This window comes from Hipposideros armiger, unplaced genomic scaffold (genome assembly GCF_001890085.2).
Source record: "Hipposideros armiger isolate ML-2016 unplaced genomic scaffold, ASM189008v1 scaffold_87, whole genome shotgun sequence".
Lineage (NCBI taxonomy): Eukaryota > Metazoa > Chordata > Mammalia > Chiroptera > Hipposideridae > Hipposideros > Hipposideros armiger.
The window spans coordinates 4,308,743-4,334,233 of NW_017731437.1; the positions used below are offsets into that span (position 1 = coordinate 4,308,743).

At 49.5% G+C, this 25,491-nt stretch overlaps 1 protein-coding gene across 1 annotated transcript in view; it reads left to right on the forward strand.

The window, feature by feature from the left end:
- Positions 1–25,491, forward strand: part of RNF213 (ring finger protein 213) — a 97,912-nt gene that overhangs the window by 25,770 nt on the left and 46,651 nt on the right. Inside the window, exons 11-24 of the mRNA XM_019644249.1 lie at positions 324–637; positions 1,819–2,016; positions 4,630–4,852; positions 5,354–5,409; positions 6,763–6,916; positions 9,212–9,379; positions 13,292–13,381; positions 14,115–14,237; positions 16,831–17,011; positions 19,392–19,565; positions 19,927–20,076; positions 21,623–22,227; positions 23,060–23,225; positions 24,817–25,034. Of these exons, the coding sequence (XP_019499794.1) occupies positions 324–637; positions 1,819–2,016; positions 4,630–4,852; positions 5,354–5,409; positions 6,763–6,916; positions 9,212–9,379; positions 13,292–13,381; positions 14,115–14,237; positions 16,831–17,011; positions 19,392–19,565; positions 19,927–20,076; positions 21,623–22,227; positions 23,060–23,225; positions 24,817–25,034 (2,820 nt within the window). The remainder of the gene's footprint in view (positions 1–323; positions 638–1,818; positions 2,017–4,629; positions 4,853–5,353; positions 5,410–6,762; positions 6,917–9,211; positions 9,380–13,291; positions 13,382–14,114; positions 14,238–16,830; positions 17,012–19,391; positions 19,566–19,926; positions 20,077–21,622; positions 22,228–23,059; positions 23,226–24,816; positions 25,035–25,491) is intronic.

The window sequence follows — 25,491 nt, forward strand, 5'->3', positions numbered from 1 at the left end:
AAAAAAAAAAAAAAGGAGTGGAACTCGCCTTCATTGCATCTCCACCTGCATGCAATGGTAATGGTGTGGCCTGGGCAGTTTTGAGACAGACCTGGGGCCACTTCTGAGATGACAGTTGAACCCTTGTAAGCATCCAGGGCCCCAACCTGAAAGCCCCACCACCACACTGGGGTCTCTGGACGGCATTATTGGTGGCAGATCCATAGGCCCAGGGAAGCTAGGCCTGGAGAGGGGGGTGCTTTGAGTTTAGTGGGGTGACACCCCCACAGAGCTTTCCCTGCCCCTTGGGGCGGTGGCCTCTGCCCAACTGACGTGGGACGAAGGGCAGCTCTGATGGACTCAGCTCCATGGTCTTGCATTTTCCTTTTCTCCTGGGTCAGGTGAAGAAAGACCTGTGGGATCATTTGAAAAAGCAAATGGCACCATTTCTGGAAAACAGAGGGGACGCTCTGCCTAAAGACCGCCCAGTGGAGAGTAAATTGAGAATGGGCCTGGTTATCCTTAACTTGGTGGAAAGCTTGGAGTTTCCCTTATCAGAATCTGACGAGTCCTCGCTGTGCGACCTCCTTTGCTCAAATGCCAGTTCAGCTGACGAGTTCCATGACGACGTCAGCCTTGTCCTTGGAACACCTCAGAGGTAGAGAGAGAGAGTGTGTGTGTGTGTCTGTGTGTGTGTGTGTGTGTGTGTGAAGGTTTTATAACTATTTCTAATGATTTTCAAAATAAGTGTGTATCATAGAATAGATGAAAACATACGAGAAATAAAAACTGCCCACAATGTTACCACTCACTCTTTACCCCTCTAGCCTTTTCCTGCATATTTATTAATTGTATTACCTATTCTGGTGAATGTGTTGCTTTTGAGACGCTTTGTGGTGTCACCACTTGCCCTCGTGGCATGTATTTGGCAGGGTTACATATGGTATGGTTGACAGGAGGAGCTCAGCCCCGGGACCTCTGCGGAAGCCGAGTGGGTGCTCTTCCTGTGGCCTCTGCCCCCCGCCGTGTTCAGTTCAGAAGACCAGGGTCGCCGTGCGGGCCAGGGTGCTCTCATGGTATCACGGTGGAGACGTCAGGTGTTTGTGTTGTCACGGCCAACCTGAAGGAGCTTAGTGTCATTGGGTGGGACACTGGGTGGAGCCCCTACTCAGGCCCCTCTGATGACCCCAGGATCTTCCTGTAGCATTTCCTGCAGCTGTTGACATTGAACTTGAAGATAATATTAGGTAGCCTGCCCTGAGCAGCAGGTCTTATTAGGATGTTTGCCTCGTGGCTTTACAATTTTGCAGCACCAGCTCAATGCTATACATTTTCACAGACAGGAGAAACGGTGGTAAATGTATGACGTTTGTGTACATGTTTCAAAGTATACAAGCCTTGATATTTTGTGACTGTGCGGGATATGCCATGTTTTTACAGGCTCCCCCGTAAACATTTAAAAAGTTGCTTTATATGAAGATTTGCATTTGCCAGATGTCCTGGGTTCACGCCCTGCTCTGGCACCGTGTGCAGATTACTTAGCCTCCTGGGCCTCAGTTTCCTCATCTGTCAAGGGGGATGGAAATGACACCATCAGGAGCTGACTGTGGGGCTTCCGTGAGGGCGTACTCTGTGCCTGATGCTTTGGGGGGTTGCTGAAGTTACCTGTCTCCCATATGACCCGTTTTCTCCCCGGTTTAGTCACTCAGTGCTCAGCTACCCATGGTGCTCCCATCGGCCCGTGTGAGGAGCAGGCACTTTCCTGGTGGGACGTCAGACCCACAGGTGAGTGTGACACTGGCAGCCCACGGCTCACTGTGGCTCTCTGTCCCCTTCTAGCTGGCGAGTGCATTTGGTAAACCTGTGCCTAAGGAGCATTGATAAGAAGGTCAACCTCTGGGTGGGCATCCTGCCCGTGCTGCATCACTGCATGGAGCTGTCTCCTCAAGGAAGGGACTCTGGGACTCAGCCCGAGGACACCTGGGCAGCCCTCGAAGGAATCTCTTTCTCGGAGTTTCGGGAACGAACTGCAGATAAGTAAGTGTCAGGGTTGTGCATCTGCTCGTGTCGGTGTCACCGCTGGGCGTCGAGAAGCTCAGGGGACTTCGGTGGAGCAGTCCTTCCTGCTGCTCGAGACACAAGGAATGTGTCACTTCTCGTAGAACTACTTCTTTAAAAGTTCTTAAACATGCAAGAAATACAAAGAAAATGACAAAAGTGGCCTGTGGCGAGGCCAGAGATGGCCATGTGGTTAACACAGGCATGCGTATTACCAGGGTTTTGTCCAAATGTGGGCATGTGGTGCTTTCTGTGCTTAAGAAACAGCAGACGAGAGATGATTTGTTCTGTTTTCCAGCCTGGTTTTCTCCCTTCCAGTGTTTTGTCAGTAAATAGACACCTGCATTGTCACCCTAATGGCTGCTTAGTTGGTATAGATTAGTTTGAGCCAGTTACCGAGCAAGTGGATTATTTCTGCACTGCTGCCCTGTAAGCGTGCTTTGCTGCGTAGCCCGGTAACATCCCTGAGCAGTTACTTCCTCAAGATCAATTCCTGACAGTAGAGCTGCCAGGTCAAGGCTTGGCACATGTTGAGGTAGCCCAGCATCAGCCTTACGGCACTAAAGCTTTCTTAGAGAAAACACAGGTCACACAATCCACGAAAGAAAAATGGTAAATCAACTTTAAGCACAACAGTCAAAATCATCGAAAACACAAATATGAACTACGTACCAAGAGATGAACACTCCCGCTCATTTCTGAGTGTGGGCGCCCCACCCCATGTACGCCGTCTTTTGTCGGAGAAGCCGTTCCACACCCCGTCCGTCGCCCCTGCCCCAACCCAGCGGGATCCTGCATATAGGCTTTGAGGGATTAAAATCGCGAGCTAAATGAAGTGCTTCTTCTATCGGAACCTTTTGAAATTAAAGCCAAATTAGGCTTATTTAGATAATTATATGTATTTTAAATGTCCTTCAGTGGTGTTCAGACTATCCAGGAGAAATTTCGCTGTTAACGATGGGCAAACACTAGAGCCTGCCTTTCGGGCAGAAGCGGCCGGCAGTGTGTCCTGAACCTGTAGCCATATGCGCTTGGTAGCCTCTGTCCCTGCCGTGGCATCCTGCTGTATTTATTTTACAGTTGTCATCTTTTGGTGTCTCTGGTGTAATGTTACAGATTGAGCATAACTTAAAAAGACCGCTGGACTCACTTGAACTGTGATTCAGAAACTATCTCACTCACTTTGGAAAATAATACAGTGGTCCCTCAAAAAGCTAAAAATCAAACTGCTGTAGTTATGATCCAGCATTCCCACATCTGCGCCCTCATGTTCATGCAGCGTGATTCACAATAGCCAAGACATGGAAACAACCTAAGTGCCTGTTAATGGATGAATGGACCCAGAAGATGTGGTTTAGATATAAAATAGAATATTACTCAGCCATAAAAAGAAGGAAATTCTGCCATTTGTGAAAATATGGATGACCCGTGAGGGCCTTATCCTAAGTGAGATAAGTCAGACAGAGAAAGACAGATACTGTATGATCTCACTTATACAGAGGATGCCAAAAAAATGTATACACACTTGAAGAAAGGAAAAACTGTATTAAAATAATACTCAGTATATACCGATAACAAAAGATGAATACAAGTCACATGTGACTTCTGCAATGACAAGAGGTGCTCAAAGTGGTTCCCATCAGCGTTCAGACACTTCTGATGACGGCGAACTACTGCTTGAGCCACGTTGACCGAAGTGTACAGATGACTTGTATACATATTTTTGGCACCCCCGGTATATAGAATCTAAAAAAAGTCAAACTCAGAAACAGAGTAGAATCTGGTTACTGGGGGCTCGGGGCGTGGGGAAAGGGTACAGACTTCCGCTTTGAGGAACGTTCTGGGAGCTAAAGTATAGCTTGGTGACTGTAGTTTTTGGTGCTGTATTACATACTAGAAAGTTGCTAAGAGAGTAGATCTTAAATGTCACCACAAAAATGATATGGCAACTATGTGGCACGATGCAGGCCTCAGCTAACCTATAGGTTCACAACATATAAATGTTTACCACATCAATACATTGTATACCTTAAAGTGACACAATGTTGTATATCAGTAGAGCTGGAAAAAAAGCTTCATTGTTAGTGAGTTTTTTATTGTAAAATATACAAAACATGCAATTTACCAACTTCATCATTTTAAGTGCACAGTTCAGGGACAGTAAGCACACTCACAGCGTTGTGTCACCGTCACTCCCATCACCTCCAGACCTCTCTGTCCTCCCAAACTGAATTTCTATTCCCAGTAAACAACAACCCCCACCCCCGCCCCCTCCCCCAGCCCTGGCAACCCCCTTCCACTTCCTGTTCCTATGAACGTGCCTCTCCAGGGCCCCCACATAAGTGGAATCATTCAGTATGTGTCCTTGTGTGTCTGGCTGATTTCGCTGAGCATAATGTCCTCGGGGTCCATCCATGTCGGTGAATTCTTAATATATTATTGTTTATCTTTTCGTTTGATTCATGACTTAGCGTTTAAATTATTTCAAAAATCTGAGCTTTCTGAATCCCTTCAAACATAATTTTATATATCTTAGTCTATTTTACTGGTCTCATGGTGGCCCTTTTTCTGTTCCGACTGTCCCTTATGTAGTAAATCATTGCTCCAGCTTATGGGAAGGAAGAGGCATTTGCTGGACGTGGACGAGCGCCTGTTCCGCTCCTGGTTCAGTCTGCTTCCCCTGAGCAACGTGGGTGATTATATGGCAGAATTCCTCGACTACTTGAGTCGCTTCCCTACTCGTGTCCTGGACTGTCTTGTCGGGACGTGCTACCGGCTTCAGGGAATTAAGGAGATCTCCTACAGGAATAAGGAGGTTTGTTGTCTGGAATAGGCCCTTGAGTTCTTGCTTATTAGCAAAAGCACATCAAAAACGAAATGTTCAGAGCCTATGATTCTTCTCTGAAACCTGACAGGGTGAAGCAATTGGAAACGAGAATTGGCGGTGGGGGGGGTCCCTGTTTATTAGGGCTAAAGGGTTGATTTACTTGAGTTTACTGTTTTAGTAATATTGTAGCCTTTTGTTACCTCATGACCGTGAGGCAGGACTGGACGTTATTGAGTGGCACATCGAGTGGCACATGGTTGCTGTCTTTCCTTTTCCATTTTGGGGGTGGAAGAAATGGTATAATTTTAAATCCCGAATTTTATTTGTGAAAGATGGAAGTTTCGTCCTTGAGCACCTTAAGCCTTGTTTGTAGAAAGAAAAGGATTAATTATTAGGCCTTATTTATGCTGGGGTTTTTTCAGGTCTGTTTTAGCAAACAGTGGTGCCATGATTAAGTCTCTCCCATTTTTCTTTTCGTCACCACCCTAGGATATTGAGAAGACTTTAAAAATGCTGTTGCACCTTCTGGATATGTACCAGGACAAGTAAGTAGGAAAGCAAAATGCAGTCTGTCTCTGGCACACGGTTATCCCATCCTGATTGGCAGCGTCCCGTATTTGCTGCCATAATCGGAAGGTCCTAAATTGGTATATATGCCGCTTTTTTATTCAGGTTATTAATGTAATCATCCTATTTTTTAAGCGAAAATAATTGACATGAACTCATAAGATTTTGGTTTGTTTCCGCCTTGTCTTTTTTCCTATGCATTTTTCCCATTTATCGCTAAACGGTCACCAGCATGGCGCACATTCCTGCTTATGTCCTGCATCACTGCCACATTCAGTCTTTCTGTGTATTTTGCAAGTCAGGCCAATTGAAAATAAAGAATCAAACTAGTTTGATATAATTGTCCAAAATCACTTGCTCCTGCCAGTTTGTGTGACCTCCGACACCTGAGGGGAAAGGACACAGAATACAGAAGAATAGAAATATCTGCGTGGTGGGGGAGATAAGGCGATGGCTGAGATTCCCACAGCACCTCTTGTCTCCCTGAATTCTTAGGGTGTTCAGGACGAAGGTGGGGTGTCGAGCACCTCTAACTTCCGGAGCATCCCCCAACTGTGTGTTTGCAGCATTGGCCTCGCGACTGCGTTCTCCTTTCTCTCGCTTCTCTCGCGGCCTTCTAAGCCCCACTCTGATCAGCCCACTCTCACCTCTGGCCACACGTCCGTTAGTAACAGGAAAGCTGGCCCCATTCAGCAGGAAGCGATTCAGGGCACAGTACACATCCTGGTGTTTTTCCTTTCTTCTTTCCTCCCTGTATCTTTCAGACTTTTTTCAAATGTATGCAGTATTTTAATCTTTCGTACTATACATCCCTAGCTTTTTTCTTTTGTGTGTGTGTGTGTTCTTAGAACTTTAGTAGATGGAGTTGGAGCAAAAGAGAAAACGCCCGAGGCAGTCTCCCATGTGGCTCAGGACAGCTGGGATACAGCCTTGGCCTGGGCACCTGCTCTCACTGAGGACTTCCTGTTTTTTTTTTGTTTAAAGGGGAGCTGACTGGCTGAACATCTCTGAGCACAAGCTCAGATTATTATTAAAATGGTCAGCCAGATTCCTAGCTTTCTTTTCGAATAAGGGAATACCCTGGACTAGTTGAACTTGTTTTTGCGACAACAGTTCAGACCATGGAGGTAACCCAAGGAACTGTTTCCTTTTTGTCTTGATCACAAGGTCAAGATGGATTGACATTTTCCTGATGTTAATCTAGATGGGACCAAACCAGTGCTTCCCCTGTAGGAATTTTAAAGGGAAGGAACTCATCATGGAGGCTGGGTGCTGTTTTCACATTTCTCCCAAATCTCTTCAATGATGTCTCTTAACTCTTTGCGGGGTAGGATTCTCCAGGAGAACTTGGTACAGTCCTACTTAACTGTGTGCCTGAAACTTCACACAAATGTCTGCAGATTCACAAAAGACTACAAGCATTATGAGATGCCTGCCTTGTCTGCTGAGACTGTTTGCAGAATTATCACACTTAAACCCCTAGTGGTAAGTGGAACACGTACACATAACGTCATGCCCGAGGCAGGTGTGGAATTTCGAGCAGCCTCAAGTTCGAAGGAGAGGCTCGTTCCAGGATTGCTGGAATGACGCCGAGTGGCCGGGTCCTTCATCAAATATTGTCACGTGCCTGGTCGGTGCTGGTTCTGTCCCATGCATCCAGGATATTTGGTGGACCTGTGTGCAATACTGCAGGGAGCGAGGGAGGGGTTAAAGTATAGAATTTCGGATGACTGGGTAACTGCAGAGCAGTGCAAGTGGCCGGGACAGCAGTCAAGCCACCCCACCCACACCTGTCCACGTATGGTCTTTCCCACTCGAGATTTTCCCTGTACACTTTGACTTAAACACACTAGTGAAGGCCACGCACCCCGAGTGCCTTCCCACATGGGTGGCGCCCTGTGCCATCCCCCACTTCAAGCCGCAGGGAATTCCCAGCACTATGTCCCCGCTCCACCTTCCTCGCCAGGGTAACCTCGCTTCTGACCTCGGCCCCCATGGATCGGTTGGCCCATGTTGAACCTTCTGCTTCTCATGTCTGACCTTCCTCATTCCATTATGTTTCTGAGATTCATCCATGGCATTGCACGTGTCACATTCATGTTTTTTTCATCGTATGTGGTCTTCACCCACTTGAGTTTACAAGCTGCAATGTGAAGGTGATAGAAGATTTTATATTTAGACTGTTTCCTTGTTAACCGTCTTAGAAGTCAGCGACAGTGCTGTAAAATAATTAAGTATATGTTTTAACTTTATTCCTTTTAGTTTTTGTTTTCCTTGAAATACCATGGACACATTTTAAAGTACTTTTATTGGTAAGATGGTTGCTTTCTCCTGACGTGGCTACTGTTTGAACCGTTGTAGGCAGGTGCCAACTTCCAGATAAACTGTGTTTAAGAAATCTGTCAGTTCTTTAGGGTGTATCTTCCTGCAGAAATAACTATCTCAAATGCTGCTTGGGATCTCAGGTTAGCGTAACCCATGTTAACCTGAGAGAGGGGCTGTGTTCCCCCAAAGAGAGCAGCCCCTGCACAATCAGGCCAGAGGACGAACCCCGCCCTTCTGGAGGGCCTGTGGGTGGTGGAGTGTGGCTGGAGGTGAAGCTGAGGTCTTGGCAAAGCCCGATCACAGAGGGCATGCACACCATGCTGAAGCTTCTGGCTTATTCTAGAAGTTGCTGTGTTCTGCTATTTGGGGACTTTAAGCAATGGCCAGCATGTCCTGTTTTCAGCTGAAAACCGTCTCTGCCTTTTGGTGGCCATGTGGTTCTGTGTGCTGTGCACCTGCCCCCTGTGCCTCAGCCTACCCTCCAGCCTGCTTACCTGTCAGGGTGGGGCCCATCGCACCCCAGGTAGGACACAGTCTCCTTTATGTGCCTTGAAAACACCCTATGCTTTTCTGTCTTGGCACTTACCATGGTGAACGGTCACGTTTGTCCGCCTGGCTGTAGACTGTTGGTCTCTCTACTCGGCAGTCAGTTCCTGTGGCAGGAACGGACTCCGCTTTGTCACCCTTCGCTTTGCCACTATCCTGAGTCTTGAGGCGGAGAGCACGTGCTTTTTCTCAGGGAGCATCTCTGGAGGGAGGGAGTGGCACCCGCTGATCCAGTTTTGTGGGCTCTGACACCTACACAATTTGCGGGGTTCTCTCCAAGAAAAAGAGCAGACACTAATCCAGAGCCTCCCGGGCCTCGGAGCAGGCCTCTGTGTGAGTGGGCTGGGCCGCAGCTGGGCAGGGGAGGCAGGCATCTCGACATCTCCTGGGGAAAAGGATTTGTGGAGAGGGAACGAAGGGAGAAAGCTCACCTCTTGGCCAAGACGTGGGCTGTTTGGGCTTAGCACTCACACTAGTTGGGGGTTCTCTGAGCTGCTAGACGCTCTGTGCATGGGGGCGGGTCGCATTTCTCCCTCCAGCCTGGAGAACGCGTGAAGGCTTTTCCTCGGGTCGGAGTCCATGGGTGTCTGTCGTCGGTACTGTGGAACCCCTCTGTCCTGTTATCGCATGGGGGCGGCGAGCATAGGGCCCTAATGCCAGTCCTTCTCTCCCGACTTTCTCCATATTGCCCACTTGGTGTGAACCCGAAAGATTTGGGGAAACGATAAAGCTTTGAACACAGGCTGCTGGCAAGGCCAGTGCGTTTGAACATATATGTGTAAGATTAAATGTGGCAACTTACAGAGCATTCACCATGAGTGGGAAGCGAGAGTAGCCCACACCCTCCAGGGCACAGCTCCAGGCCGCTTAACCCTCCGTCTCCCCCTCTCTCCCTCCTGTTGGTGATAGGATTCAACAGAAAAACAGGAAAATGAAACTGTGAAGAATTCAGTGGGGACCGTCTTCCAGGAGACTCTTAACACCACGAGAAGTTGGCTTAAGGGAGTTTTTAAGGGACGCATTTTCCAGAGCTCACTTGGCTCCTTTGTCAGGTTCACATACCCCCAGGAGATCCAGGTAAGCCAGCCAAAGGTGTCGGTGTCCGGCTGGGACCACAGCTGGGTCACGGGCTTCGCCTGTAGAATGGGGTTCCGCCGCTCCCCAACAGTTTTTGGAGGGCGAGGTGCTTGTTGTGCAGCCCCCGGGCGCCAGGCGGGTGGCAGACCTCGTGGGGAGGTGCTCCAGGGCGGTGGCTGGCAGGGGGTGGCGTTTGGGGTCTGATTCGGTGCTGAGGTTATGGGTCGGGTTTATGATGGTGTGGGAGAAAAACATGAAAGCAAGAACTGCTTGAAAGGAACAGTGGACAGAATGGCGCCTGAATGTGAGGAACAGAGAAGTCGGCTTCAGAGGGGTGGGAGGAGGGGCAGGGTTCAGAAGGGGGGCCTCGAGGGAGGGCGAGCGGGAAGGAGGAGCCGCTGGCACGTGGCCCTTGGGTCGGTGGCCTGCAGCATGAGCTCATGGGACACGGACGTGGCTGGGTGACTTCCCAGATGGTGGCTCAATGGGACCTGCTGAAGGCAGGGGGGGCCTTAGGTGGCTCCTGCTCTGTTTCTAGGGCCTTTCTGTTTTCTCCCTGCGCCCCACATGCTGTGAAGTTATCTCTCTTAGGCTCCCAGGGTGTTGGGGAGGCCATGGAACCCACGTAAAATGGCCTTTACCCTTGTCGGGAGATTTTCACAGGTCTTAGGCGTGTGGAACGTGACACATCTGGTTTATGCTCTGGGGTCGGTTCTGCAGGGTTACCTGCACCTCCCATTTCTCTAAAGTGAAGCGGGTGTCCCTTCATTGTGCTCTCAAGGACCCGAGTCGGGGTGGTGGCCACTGAGAAAAGCACTCAGTGGGAACGCTGGCAGATGAAGGCGGTGGTCGTGGGCGGCGGCGTTCTCCCGGCCGGCTAGCCGCCACCGTGTCAGTCACGGGTGTGAGGTCAGTGGCTCCTGCAGGAGTTGGTCCCACACGCACTCACGTCACACACCAGCCCGTGGTTTTTCTTCCTGCATCCACTTGGGCGGTGTCACCCGTATGTACGGCTCAGAACAAATTTCCTGGCTTCTCTCACCTTGGTGTCTTCTCAGGCCTCTGTCAGTGCCTACTTTCTGTCAAGATACAAAGTTGCTACAAATAGAGATCCTTTACATAGAATAGACTGCCATCCCATAATGAAGGAAAGTTGCAAACTTCAACTCAAAATGAAGGAAAGTTGCAAACTTCAACTGGAGCGTTTTAAAGGATTAGAAAAGCCGCCTCTAATTTGCTGTATCAAGTTTCAGGCTAATAGACTGAAATGCCATCAAAATAAAATCGAACAATTAAATATTATTTCAAGATTCCAAATGGTGACAACCCCTAAGCGTATGTGTGAGTTAGGGACAGCTGTTGGTCCACTGACACGAGGGAATGATCCTAAGTTAAATGCAGTAATAATAGTAAAATAATGGTAATAATTAAAATGTCATTGCACGTCCACTCTGAGGCGGATGCTGCTGGTTGCTCGTTTTACAAAGGAGGTGTCCAAGGTTTGGGGAGATGGAGAGAGCTGAGGAGGTGGACCCCAGCTCAGGCAGGCCAGGCCCTCAATAGCATTCCATCCAGCCCAAAGCAAAGTGGCCGAGCCTGCCTGAGTCCCTAAGGACCCATATCTCTAGGACATAGTTCTAGAAAGTGCGACAAGCCCCCCGCCCACGTGGCCCCCATCCTCATTTAGCCAGGTTTCAGTAGGCTGTTGCCTTCCCAGCTTGCTTCAGCGGGATAATCACAGAATCATAGAGCAGAAACTGTGTGTGCTCAGAGACAGGTGACCCTTACTTGTCACCTGTCCACACACAGGGGTAAAGATTGTTTATCCAAGTACGTGGAGCACAGCACGCGCCCTCAGGAGGGAGGAAACACACAAACATCTTGAATTGACCAGAAGCCTGCTTGTTGGTGATTGCATGGGTGGAGGTGCTGTAGGACCGAGCAAATGAATGCTGGGGTCGCTGCCGTGGGACGCCAGGTTCTTTCTCACTGCGGAGAAGGCGGGTGGACCAGGGCAGAGAGGCGCGCTCTGGACTGGCAGGGGCTGAGGCGTCATGGTGGGCGCCAGATCCCCAGAGCAGCAGCAACAGCTCCTAGCTCCATCCATCTAGGAAAGGGCCCAGGAATAATGCCCCCCAGGTGCGAGAGCACACCGAGAGCCCCGTCGTGGCATCTAAATTCCGTTCCCACTGAAAGACACCTGTGCTTCTGGAAGGAAGGCCGGTTCCAGAGGTGGGGCAGGGAGACTGCAAGGCCCGCCTGAACCGGCTCGTAGTGCCAGAAAGGAAGGATGAATGGTGACGCGTCCAAGGAAACAGGACCAGAGACACCTTGCGCTGTCCTGGGTTAGCTCCTGGGATGGCGAAAGGATGTTCATGGAAGACGGGAGGGATCTGAACGACGCCTTCCGTGCAGTTCATTCTAATCTGTCATGCTGGCTTTTTACCTGACGGCTGTGTCATGGCCGGGTGAGGTGTTAGCATTAGGGGGAGATGAGGTGACAGTATACGGGAACTCTCAACACTGTCTTCACACTATTTTTGTAAATGTAAAATTTTCCCTCATTTTTAGAAAAGGGAAACAGAAGCTAGCCTGAAGGGGATCCCACCAGCCGAACCAAGGACACATGAGTGTCAACATGAGGGACACTGGGAGTGGATTATAATTCGTTGATACTTTAAATATATGTTTACAGGAAACAGGGAGGAGAAAGGGAAGCATTTTTTAAAACTTCATAGAAAAACACTGACTTATACCTGTAGAAGAAACAATTGCGATAGAAAAGCATCATTCTGTAAGAGCTGCAATAACTAACTATGTCACGATCCACATACAAATGCTGAAATCAGAAGTAAGACGCGTTAGAGAACGGCATATACAGAGTACCTGGCCCACATTATGTTTTAATGCAAAGCCGAAGAGAGCACTTTGCAAAGGAGAAACCAAAATCCGGCCGAGGCCATCTTAGCCGAGGGCAGGCCTGACTCTCTGTTCAATGGGGCGAGGATCTCATAGGCCTCCTTGTGGCAGGTTCTCTGGGCAGCCGCCTCCCTGAGGTGTTAGCTGAGTCACGGGAGCGTGCTGCTACCTGACCCTGCCTGACCTACAGAAAGTGTGTTTTCACTGTGGCCCAATCCACTGAAACTTAATCTGAAGCTAATCATGGGGGGCTCATGAGACATGTCAGATCCAGAGACGGTCTACAGAACAGCTGGCCTGTACTTTTCAAAATTGTTAGCATCATCCAAGAAAGAAAGAAAAACGCTGGCAGACGCTTCTAGAGAAGAGATGTGATGGCTAAATGCAGTGCGTGTCCCTAGTTTGGATCGCGGACCCTGTCGGATATCAGTGAGCACCTGGAGGCTTTGGACAGGGACCCCCCTCCTAGAGAGCAGTGTCACACCCACGTGAGCTGTCCCGCATGTGACCCTTGCACTATGATCATGTAGGAGATTGCCTGCCCAAGTATTTCGGGGCTGAGTGGCATGGTGCCTGCAACTCACATTCCAGCGGTTTGGCCAAGAGCGCACGTGTAGACAGACCAAAGAGGGAGAGAGAAAGCAGCTTTGGTGACGGTAACGCCTGGGAATCCAGTTGCAGGTGTATGGCATCGTGCCATTCTTGCAAGTGTGGCATTTTTCAAAAGAAAACACTAGAGGGAAATTCTTTCAGAATAAAACCTGTCTACACAGCAGGAGGACCGCGGTGGTTACCCGGTCCAGTCAGGGCCCTTGGTTTCCTGCTGCTAAGTTGGGCTGCCCTGACTCACCAGTGACAAAGCTGGGGTCAGAACTCAGGTCCTCGCAGTCAGTCCAGCACTCTTTTACATCAGCATAATAGTCCTTTTTTCATAGAATCACGTTGTGGCATTTAGTTGTCATGGTGGCTGTCACTCACATGTGGGTTTTGCAGGTCTGGAGGCAGCTTTTGGCAATAAACTTCCCCATGGAGCTCGGCTGGAAGGAGTCCCTGCTGGGGGACCTGGAAGGGAGGCTGAAACAGGTACCAAAGTTGGGAATGTTCCTTTCAGGGTACAAAAGCATGCTGGCCAAACCAGACCATTAGTAACAACCAATAGATACGAAGGGTGTGCTTGAATGGACAGCCCTACTGCGTGCAGGGCATGGGGTAAATATGACTGTGCCAATTTCTGCTTCTGATCCAGCCTTCATTGTTTGAGCCCGGATGGTATTCCAGAGAAGAAGGGGACAGGGTCTTGGGTCTTGTCACCCGGGGACCCTAGCCTCTTGCCAGTTAAAGCCCTCCCATATGCAGTAGGTCCAAGTGGCCTGTTGGTCACAGGGCCTTGTTAAACCCATGACAAATGGGGAAACCACAGAACTGCCCTTCATTTTATATTAATGAAAACTGTGACCCTAGGGAAATTAGGGTTTATTTTTCAGCATGACATGAGAATTTCATGTATAACTGTCAAATGGATCTTTGTAGGAAAACAGAAGCAAGAAAAAATTCCTAAGTTTTCAAAACTTAGCTGTTTTTGCAAACTGGTGTGCCAGGTGCTTTTATGCGAAGTGCGGATAGAGACTGAGTTGTCATCTTGTCTGTCTAATGTTTGGGGCGGGGACGGTGAGAACATGCTTAGTGTTGGGGCGGGGAGAAGGTTAAAATAATGGGGAGCTGATAAGCCAGTGGGAAACAACTAGGGTGTTTTCTTCCCATAGAGTCCAGGCGCAGCACCCTAAAGATCTTGCACCCCTGTCTTGCGTTCTTGCAGGAGAAGCCCCGTTCCCAGATCTCTGCCTTCTGCAACATTAACTGGGAACACACCGACCCAGACAACAGCGTGTCCAGATGCTTTGAGAACTGTGCCATTGAAGCTGTCAGCTCAGCATGCCAGGTGAGCTGCCTCTCCCACCTGGGAAATGCTTCCGGGTTCATAGCCGCCTCCTGCCGTCCTCAGCGAAAGGCTATCAAATGCCCACTGGTTCTGAGTTGGGGCTCCAACTCCAGGAATGGGCCCTGGGCGACCGCCTCCTGGCCTGCAGGAGCGGTACAGGAATTCGGTACCCACAGCCGACTCAGCTTCCGGGTGCTGCTCGGCTGCCCCGGGCCGCACACCACAGCCACTCACATGTGACCTTAAGTCGAGTGGTCTCTCAGGCTGCTGCTCAAGGTCCCTGTCATTTATGTTGTGACTGGCTTGTTGTATCACCTGCTAATGCTGCTTAGCAGCTAAGCGATCACAGACACCGAAGGCTGACAAAGCATTTATGGAAGGAAAGCGTCTGAAGTTGCAAAGATTCTATCAATTCACTTTGGGTTTTCTTTTGCAAACTGGGAGGCCATTCTTCCCAACGCTGCCTCTTTGGAACAGCTGCCTTCTCTCTCTCTCTCTCTCTCTCTCTCTCTCTCTCTCTCTCCCCCCCCGTGTTCGTTCCTTAGGGTTTTGTATACATGAGGTCATGTCATCTGTGAATAGAGACAATTTAGCGTCTTCCTTTCCAATCCAGGTGCCTTTTATTTCTTTTCTTGCCTAATTGCCCTGAGTAGAGAACCTCCAGATAACGTTGAATTGACGTGGAGAGAAGGGACAGCCTTGTCTTGTTCCCGATCTTTGGGGGAAAGACGTCAGTTCTTCCCCATTGAGTGTGACGTTAGCTGTGGGCTTTTCATGGATGCCCTTTATCAGGTGGGAAAGCTCCCTTCTGAGTGGGTTTTTTGTTTGTTTATTTTGTTTTTTAATCATGAAACTGTGTTGGGTTTTGTCAAATGCTTTTTCTGTGTCTATTGCGATGATGGTGTGGTTTTATTCCCCTAATGCTGTGATGTGTTACATAAACTGATTTTTATGTTAAAGCAACCTTGCATTCCTGGCATAAATCCCACTTGGTCATGGTGTATAATCCTTTTTATATGGTGCTGGGTAAGGCTTTCTTTTGTCCTTTCAAATGTCAGAAAGTATCTATTTTAAACTAACCCTACATATAAAAACTTTGACCCTAAAGAAGGAACACATTTTGTTTCTTGATGAGGAAGCATAAAGTGAAAATGTAAGTGTTGCTTGTAGGCAGCCTTGGAAAGAGTTACAGTTTAGGAATACAAAGTACAGTTGACTGTGCCTTGGACTGCGAGTAACTTGGTTTGCTAGTGTTCCGCAAGATGAGCAAACATTTCTATTAGGTTGGTGCAACAGTAATAGCGATTTTTGCAAAAACTGCTATTACTTTTGCACCAACCTAACAATACATTTTAACTTGGTTAACGAGTGATGTCTTGCAATACGAGTAGTTTGTTTCTGGAACGAATAATGCTCGCAAACCGAGGTATTACTGTACATCGTCTATTATTGGTTTATTCATTATGTTCGGTGTTTCTCATGGTATGAAAGTCCAGGAAAAATGTAGAAACTGGCAGAGAGCCAGAAGGAAGGGGTGTGACTTGTGGGCTGTGTCTCTGTGTTAGTGCGTGAATGTCCCCACATCTCTGGTCCTCGTCACTCAGGGAGACATTTCACAGGGAAACAAAATACCCTAAGGAAAGTTAAGTATTTTACTCTTTTGCTTTTTCTGAGGCTTTGTGGAAGTAGTCACAAAAGATTTATGGGGCCAGCCAAGTGGCGTGTTGGTTAAGAGCTAGCTTGGAACGCCAGCTCTGAACAGCAGGGCCCCGACTCAGATCCCACGTGAGGGCCAGTGACGCTGCGCCCTCCACAGCTAAGATGGTGAACAACAGCTCAACCTGGAGCTGGGCTGCCGTGAGTTACTGGTGACGGCGTAGGCTGCAGTGGGGCTGCAGTGGGCTGCCATATGTACCGTGTGTGGCCAGCAGCCAGTGTGAGCGGCCAGCAGCCAGTGTGAGCTGCCAAGAGCCGCCATGAGCGGCCGTCCAGAGGCCGGTGACTGATCTGCCTCGCCTGGGAAGAGCGCAATGATCATACCAACATGGGCCAGTGAAGCGATGTCCTCCACAACTAGACTGAAGAACAAAACAGTAACTTGTCTGTTCCCCTTCCCCTGATTTCCAGCGCTGTTCCCCTTACCTAATTCCCCAGTAAAATCTTAAAAAAAAAAAAGATTTCTGGAATGCTGTTGGGTACTTTACTTCTTTTTGATTTTTAAGATTTTTATTGAGGAATTGGGGGATGGGAACAGTCCTGGGGAATTGGGGGAAGGGGAACAAACAAGTTGCTGTCCTTTTGCCCATGGCAACCTACTGCCACAGGGGCTGCAGCCTACGCCGTCGCCGGCGACTCACGGCAGCCCAGCTCCAGGTTGAGCTGTTGTTCAGCATCTTAGCTGTAGAGGGCAGTGTCACTGGCCCTCATATGTGGGATCCGAACCGGGGCCCTCTGGCGTCCCAAGCCAGCTCTTAACCATCGCGCCACTCGGCCGACCCGGGTAATTTATTTCTGTTATTTAAAAACAAACCCATCATCGTCATCATCCTCATCCTCATTCTAAATTTCCTTCTCTTTACTCGTTTTCTTATAGTCTCAGACCAGCATCCTCGAGGGACTGCCTTACCATGACTTGCAGCGGTTCGGCACACTTGTGTCTGCTGTGATCACCAAGTCCTGGCCCACACACAGTGGGGAAGCTGTGGATGGTCTGGGTGAGGTTTTAAAGCACCTGCTCACATGTCCAGACATCAAGCATCTGTTCCAATTGTATGGTATGTTTCTGGGGTGGCCACTGGGTGTCCTGACCCTGCTGGGGGCAGAATATTTGACCTCATACTCAGGGTGGGCTGATGTCTGACCAGGGGCATGGAGTGGGTGGAGGGACCCATCAAGGTTCAGGGTATCTTGGATGTGAGTGAGAACAAACACTGGAAGCCACTGTTCCTTGACTGCCTGCTGTGCGCTAGCTGCTGTGCTGATGTGTCCTGGGAGCTGTCCTGAAGGTCCCTGGTTTTCCGATGAGCAAAATGAAGTGGAGGGTGGGTTGGGACTTACCCATGGTCTCCAGGACGTGAAGTACTCAGATCCAAACCCACGGCGTCCCTGCTCTTGTTCTGAGACCGGGGGACATGTCCACCCGGTCCAGTGTTGTGGACCCCAACACAACACCGAGCTCTGCCCATTCTGGCACTACTGACCGTGCCCCACGTGTTTTGTGATCAAAGACGGGAGATGCATGTTGCCCTCAAAAGCATGATGTTCAAGTTTGTGTGTAAGTCGTTAGATTCAGACTTAGTGGAAAAGCACTGAATTTGGATCTAAAAATCCCAGGTTAGTTAATCCTGAGCCTCAGTTTCATCCGATGACTACAACAGCCCCCCCCCCGCCCCCCGCAAAAACAAAAGCCACATACGTGGCACAGCTGTTGTAGGGGGAAGGCCAGATCACTGATGTGGGGCTTTTCTGTATGTTTTAAGAGCTACTCCCTTGAAAAAGATATTTGTTTTTTTATATTTTAATTAATAGACCTTATTTTTTTAGAGCAGTTTTAGGCTTATAGAGAAACTGAGCAGAAAGTACAGAGTTCCTTAATTTATTTATTTATTTATTTATTTATTTATTGTTTTTAAAGATTTTATTGGGGAATTGCGGGAGGGGAACAGACAAGTTGCTGTCCTTTGGTTCTTCAGTCTAGTTGTGGAGGACGTCGCTTCACTGGCCCATGTTGGTATTATCATTGCGCTCTTCTGGGTGAGGCAGATCGCTCACAGGCCATTGGACGGCTGCTCACGGCGGCTCACAGCAGCCCACTGCAGCCCCACTATAGCCCCACTGCAGCCTATGCCGTTGCTGGCGACTCATGGCAGCCCAGCTCCAGGTCGAGCTGTTGTTCACCATCTTAGCTGTAGAAGGCACAGTGTCACTGGCCCTCATGTGGGATCCGAACCAGCGGCCCTGCTGCCCAGAGCTGGCGTCCCAAGCCAACTCTTAGCCAGTGAACCACTCGGCCAGCCCAGAGCTTCCATATTTAGCTCCCAGTGCACACTATTTCCTGTTACTGTCTTGCTTGGTGCATTTATGATAACTGGTGAACCAGCAGTATCAGTGACCGAAGGCCAGGGTTTCCGTGAAGGTTTTACGCTTGGTGTTGTGTGTCCTGGGAGTTTGGACAATTGTGTAAGGATGGGTGTCGCCGGTGACAGTATTGTACGTCCACAGGAATTTCTTGGCCCTGATTACGCTGTGCGCCACCCGTTCAGCCTCCCCTCCGCCCTCCCCTATAGTTTCACTTTTTCTAGAAGATCATATATTTGGAATCATTACAGTATGTAGCCTTTTCAGACTGACCTCTCTCACTTAGCAATATGTATTTAAGTTGCTTTTCAATAGCTCACGTCTTTTTTTTTTTTTTTTGGTCACCAAATAATATTCCGCTGAATGGACCACAATTTGTGTATCCATTTACCTACTGAAGGGCACCTTGGATGCTTCCAAGATTTGGGCGATTGTGAATAAAGGTGCTATATTTATTTTTAACGACACCAGGTAATTTTGGTCTCCTAATATCGCACGACCCTACTGTTACTTGGAGAGCAATCTTCTGCTGGTTAAACTAAGTTATTTGAAAATTCTGCCCTCTAAATTGATCCTAAAATTCACATTCAAAATTTTGCTAGATAGCCGAGAAGTGCTGAGGATAAAATTACGACGTGGATGTGCCTGTTTCCAGATGCTCTGAAAGTGCCCCCTAAAGTCATCGGGTCCCTGCTAGGTGACACAGTTTATTCTTCTGCTGCAGGGTTCTCACGATGGGGGCAGTTTAACAGAGACTGTATGTGGTGGAGAACACCGAAGGGGGCACAGGTTTTAAACGCCTGGGAAATGGGTCTCCTGGCTGATGGCGTCGTTCACAGGAGCTCTTTTCATGAAGGAAGGCGTCCCTGGGAAGTGGATTTGAGGAAGACCTAACCCTCCTGGGGGTTCGCAGGCGCAGGGACGAGAAGCTCACCTGAAAACGGTGACTCTGCTTGTCCTGACTGCCAGCTGGGGGCCGACAGGCAGGAGGTTACAGGAAGTCCTCGGGCTTGACAGAAGTGAGGTGGGGAGGAAATGGGGCGCCCCCTGTCTTAACTCTGTTCTTACCCCGACCAGGCACCAATGAGAGAATACTAGCCAACATAACCGAGGATGGCAAGAAGCTGATGGCCACTGCTGACTCCGTGTTCACAAAGGTGACCGGCGACCTCCGAAGTGGAGAGATTTTAGTGGAGCACCTGGAGCTCGTCGAGAACCATGTCAGTCCGTTTCTCGACATCTGGGAATTAAGTAAGTACCAGCTTGTGCTCTGGACCCGAGGCTCCTGGGGATTCTAAGAAACGTCTGATTACGTGTGGATTTTGTCGAGAGGTGGTCTGTGTCGTCTCTGACGGGTGGCTGTTCTTGACAGTACGTTGACTGGAGATGGTTTCTAATCCTCAGGAAAGAGATAAAATACGGACGAAGCCGGAGAGCGCTTGCTCTGTTTTTATTCCATGCTGCTCAGCACGTGGACAGCTTGGTAGAGGGGCTGCCGTGCACGCAGCCCTGAACGTGGAGTGTAGTCGAAGGGAGGATGGAAAAAATGGGTTGCCGTGGCAAAGGATATGCTTGTTTGTTCTATTGGGTGACTTTATTTTTTTTCCTCCAGAGAGAAAAAGTCTTTCACCCCAGGAGGAAAAAAACAATATGAAGGAAGTGCTGGCGTACAGACTGGAGGAACTAACATTTTTAAAGAAAGAGAAAAAATATGTTGACAGCCTCCTGAAGTTGTGTGAAGGGGTGAAACATCTGATAGAAGGTGCCGTTCTTACAAATTGTAATGAACAGAATTGAGCGGCCCCAAGGGGAGGAGGGTCAGAGGGAAACTCCCATAACGCGTCGCCGTAGCAGCGCTTTATCTTGGAGAGGAAGGCTTTCTTTTTAATGTGTTTGTTTTAAACAGTTAGACCTGTCACCTTGTTCTTCTTGCATTCCCTCCCGTGCCTCTAAATGCCATGTGTCAGTAGGTCTTTGGCGCCCCATGTTTATCCATCATGGAGGACGAGGGGGGAGCTGTTCGTTTCCCCAAACTCTGCCCTGCACACACACAACCTTTCCAGCCTCCCTTCACTCCAGTTATATCTTCTTTTTCCTTGGCTTGACCTTCCAACCTTTCCGTTGATTTTTTTCATTTCAGTTCTCGCATCTGTTCAGTTGACAGGAACCCTGTCCTCTGGACGACCCTCTCTTGTTCCTGTCGCAGTATCTTACCTTCCTGCGATGATTGATATTTTTGCTGTAGAGGTTTGCCTTTTTCTCACATAGTTTCCTATTTCCTCTGAGCCGCTTTTGTCTGTTGCTGTTTTTATATCTGCTTTTCACGTTGGAGACTTTCCCCGTATGCCTGGAAATTCTTGTTTTTATACGAACAGAGGAGCCAGGCAAGCTGACCAAGAACACTGAGGGGAGGGGTGTGGCCTTCGAGTGGCCAAGGTCTTCTCTCTGGGGCGGCTCCGACCCCTGTCCTGCGCCTGGAGGGTACAGGCTGGGTTTCTGGGAGCCGAGAGGAAAGCGGGCTGGAGGGTTCTGAGCATCCGACCTGCACATCTTCTCGTCCTGCTTTCCCTGCGGTCCTCCGTCCCCGTCTGCCCCTGGACCGTCTGCCTCCCTCTTTCGTACTCCTTCAGTTTAATAGACTCACATCTGGCAATGCCTGAACTCTTCCATGTTCCCGAGTCCTCCTGACATGGATGCAAAGACCCTCCATGTCACTCTCTCCAGAATAGAACCACCTGGTGCCACGGGTGTAGAATGGAGTGGGGTGAAAACCAGCCTATTTGGTCACTTCTTAAGCAGGTTCATCACCACCCCCCGAACTCCAGCGTCCGTACTTCTGGGGGATTGTGTGATGCAGACGTGCCGGACTCCCGGCTCTCCCCACGGCCGGCGAGGGCTCCACATCCTCAGGCCTACACCCTTCCTCCCCGTGGGCCCGTAGCTTTAATGTCCCCGAGTCTGTTGCTGTGATCTCCTTTTTACTCTTCCCTGCCATGTGGGTTTACAGGTTTAAAAAAAAAACGACCTCTGTTCCGGCCTTGGTGCTGGGATGTAGGGAGGGAGTGAACGCAGGTGCATGTCTTCAAACTGTTCCCCTCACTCAGAAGTTACGATGTTTTCTTTGTTGTGAAAATTGATGGACAAGCCAGGGAGGGGGGAGATGTCAGGATTCTTAGTGAGGAAAAAATGCCATCGAGTGTGTCCACTTGTTTCCTTAAGAGCAGTGAGGAGAGCAAATGCTGGGAAAGGAAAATAAAATGACATCATGACTGGGGATTTGACTTCTGCCTTCTCTTATGATTTCAAAGTGGATTTTGGAGAGATCGCGGAAAGACATTTGGAAGACCTTGGCAGTAAAAGATTAAAAGAAGTTGTGACAGTGAAGTTGTCACCCTCAGACTTGAAGTGGACGACACATTACAACCTGAGCCTCAAAGTCCAAGAAATGGCCAAAACGGTAGACTTGCTAAAGGACAGTCACATCTTCCGTGTCTTCTGGACAGAAGCCGCACGATTACTGAGCCAGCCAGAGGGGCAGTGGGAGGAGGAGGCAGATGACGGGGACGGGGAGATTCTTGGGCTTCAAGATGCGTATGAATATCTGTATTGTCCTTGTTTCGACAAGTTCAGTAATCTGTATAAGGACCTAAAGTCAGGCGAGGTCACCTTTGCGGAAGTCGACTCTACCTTCAAAGTCTTTGAGAATAAATACGAAGTCCTCACTGCCGACCTCCAGGTCATGTGTGCCCTGGATTCCAGGGACCCAAAGGACTGGATTAGGACGCGAGTTGGGCAGATCCAGGAATACCACCACCTGCACCAGGCTGTCCGCTCGGCTCAGGTCATCTTGGAGGTCAAAGAGAATTTGGGTCTGACCGGTGACTTCCATGTTCTCCACACTTTACTAAGATTTGTAAGTTATTCGCGAGGGACTCCTGGGGTGGGGCCGGGGTTCTAGCTCGGACTCCCCAGAGCCACAGGCTGTCTGGTTTTCACAAGCTGGACAGGGGCTCTCGGAGCTTTCTCCATGAGTCTGTTTTCCTTAATTTCCAAATACGCCAAGGGCTTGGTTTTCACCTGTTTATAAACACCATACCTGCTCTGTGGCCGGTGAGTGTTTTCTTGGGTTGGCATGAGGATGAAGAACTTAGGAAAGGGCCGTGAGCCCCTTTTAGGAGTTAGGTGTTTGTCAAGAGCGAGGAACTTGGTCAGCGCCCCACTCACGCATGTCTCCTTGTGCTAGCCGGGAGCGGTCCACGCTGTTATTTCTGTGCATGTTAAGAAGCAAGTCTTGCTCTCATTTCTTTTTCATGAGCGTTTCTAAGGGACACCGTGAGCTATATGAAAACATAGACAGGTATGAGGATGATTAAAACGGAGCACAAGATTTGGAATCATGCACACGTGAGCTTCACCTCCAGTGGTGGGTTCTCGAGGGGGTCTCAGTTCTGGGCCCTTGTTCCTTTCCCTTCGAATCAGGAAAGTAGCAGAATTTACCTGGCAGGGCTCTTGTGTAAGCTTCTTAGCAGGATGGCAGTACAGAGGGATGGTCGCAGGAGGGTGGGGGGCGTTGCAGGGGGAGGGGTCAGCAGCGGAAGTCATAGCCTCCAGTTCTGGGACGAGAGCCTCGTGTGCCTGTCGTGGTAGTTTGGGGGGGCGGGACCGAGGGGACGGTCAGCGCGGCTGCTCCGACTCGGGGATTCCAGGGGACCAGGGCCAGCCCACAGTAGAGCCTTGTCTTGCAGACTGACCACTTCAAGAACTTTCATCATGAAAAGCTGGACCAAATCAGCCAGCAGCTTATCTGCGCCAAGAAGCTGCTTGAGGATATCGACGAGGCCCGGTACCAGTGTCTGAAGGAGCTTTCCCTGAGGAAAGGGTTCATCAGCTGGGTCCGGGAGGCCCTGGGAGGTACAGTCCATCGTTGGGGTTGCGGGAGTCTGGAGGGTGTTCAGACGGCGCTCAGGGTGGTTTCCTGGCAGTCCCTCGCTCCTGTTGCCTGCGTGCTGGGTGAAGAAAGGACATGCCGTCTGCTTCCTTTTTTTTTTTTTTTAAACTTTATTGGGGAACAGTGTGGTTTTCCCAGGACCCATAAGCTCGAAGTCAAGTTGTTCTCCTTCAGTTTTAGTTGTGGAAGGCGCAGCTCAGCTCCAAGTCCAGTTGCTGTTTTCGATCTAGTTGTCAGGGGTGCAGCCCACCATCCCACGTGGGAGTCGAGCCGGCAACCCTGCTGTTAAGGGCACGCGCTTTCACCAGCTGAGCCATCGGGCCGCCCTTGTCTGCGTTCTTTAGGTCCGAGTGTAGTGTGTGCTTCGACTGTTGGTAGCATTTACATCAGGACAGTATTTCTCATGCTCTGGTGTAAAAACTGTTTCCTTGGCTGCCGGCCCCCCCAACGCTGAATGCTTGCTGTGAACAGCTGGGGATCATTTTCTTAAAAATGTCTCCCCCTCTGGCTTTTCCCCCTGTTGATTTTTCCTAGAGGCCAAGGCAGGCTGTAGCCCACGGGATATTTTATTACAACATCCTTGCTGGTGCCTTGCGTTCCTTTCCCAATAGGAGGCTTGGCAGCCTTGGTAGCTGTGTGGCTCAGGTGCCTTTGGCAGAGTTAATGCGTAGAGGAGAGAAGGAGAGGTGAGGAGGCAGGAGGAGGGCCGGTGGGGGCAGGGCAGCGCTGGGCAGCCGCAGGTGTGGGCGAGGGCCCGCCCTGTCCCCTGCTCACGCCGAGCCTCCCTGCCCTCCGCTGTGGGACCTGGTCCACATGGACGCTCATCCTTTGGTTAGTAGGTAGCCTAGAGATTGTCTGTTTTTTTATAGTAACTGTCAACATAGTACTGCTAACAAGCAAGCGCTCGCTGCCGGACAGGCATAGGAGCCAACGCCATGACATCTGCTTTTGAGAAAAGAAAGTTTTATTGTGAGGACGACCTGCAAGGAGAGAGGAGGCAGGGCTCAAACCTGTCTCCCGGATCCGGGGTTCGGCTTTAAGGGGTTTCAGCACCGGGTCTTCCTGGACAGCAGACCCTGCACTCCTGAAAGGGTCCCAGTGTTCAGGTTCCCCTCATGTTCCGGTCCTGTGGCTCATAAGTGTCCCTTGTGCGTGGTGTGTCCCAGATTTAAACTTCGGTTCTGGATCTTGTTAGGAAAGGGATCAGCCCCGTTTGAGCTGGTTTTCTGTGGTTACAGTACTTACCAGCTGAGCCTGTTTCTTTTTGTATAAGACGGTGACAATTAGTGGATTAAATGGAGTCAGGCTCACGAAAGCCTCGTGTGGCACCTGGACAGTACTGCTGTTCAGTGAGGTCAGGTAGTGAGTGGTCCATGGTGTTCAAATAATCAGGAGAAGAAAAGGTGCCCGGATTCTTACTGAAAGCAGAGAGTGGATAAAGCCCCCCAAAATCCACTGACTGTCCATTCAGGGCTCCCGTCAGGATCCTTGTCCCAGGTTTGAGTCTCACGTTGTCGTGGAGTAGTCCACGCGCGCCTGTCTCTTCTCCCCAAGGCATCAACGAGCTGAAAGTCTTTGTGGACCTGGCCTCCATCTCTGCGGGGGAGAACGACATCGACGTGGACCGGGTGGCCTGCTTCCATGATGCTGTGCAGGGCTACGCGTCTCTGCTGTATAAGCTGGACACAAGTGCAGGTTTCCCTGAGTTCATGGACCATCTGAAAGAACTGTGGAAGGCTCTGGAAAACGACCAGCACCTGCCCAGGAAACTGGTAAGCCTCACTTCGGGCTCCACAGCAGATTAAGTACAACAAAGCATTGCTTGGCAGCACCAGGGGCACGGACTGGGCAATGATCACACACGCACGTGGGAGGTTTTCACGCAGATGTTGAAAAGGATGTGAAAAAACAGTTTTTTTTCATCTGTGGAAATGCTTTCTCTACCTTGTATGTTAGCAAGTCGGATACAAAATTGCATGTAAGAGTAATTTCTGTTGTACTATGGAAAACGCAATAAAATTAGACTGAAAGGAAATATGCTAAAGTGTTGAATGGTGGTCGTTGTTACTTAATTCTGTATACTTTTTGATATTTTCCACAATTGGGATCAATTAATTTTTTATCAGAAAATAAAGAAGCATTTCGGTTTAAGTGGACGGTCTTCACCAGGGTCCAAGTAGACTCCTATTCCGTAACTTGCATGAGGCGCAGACATGTCCCTAGGACGGC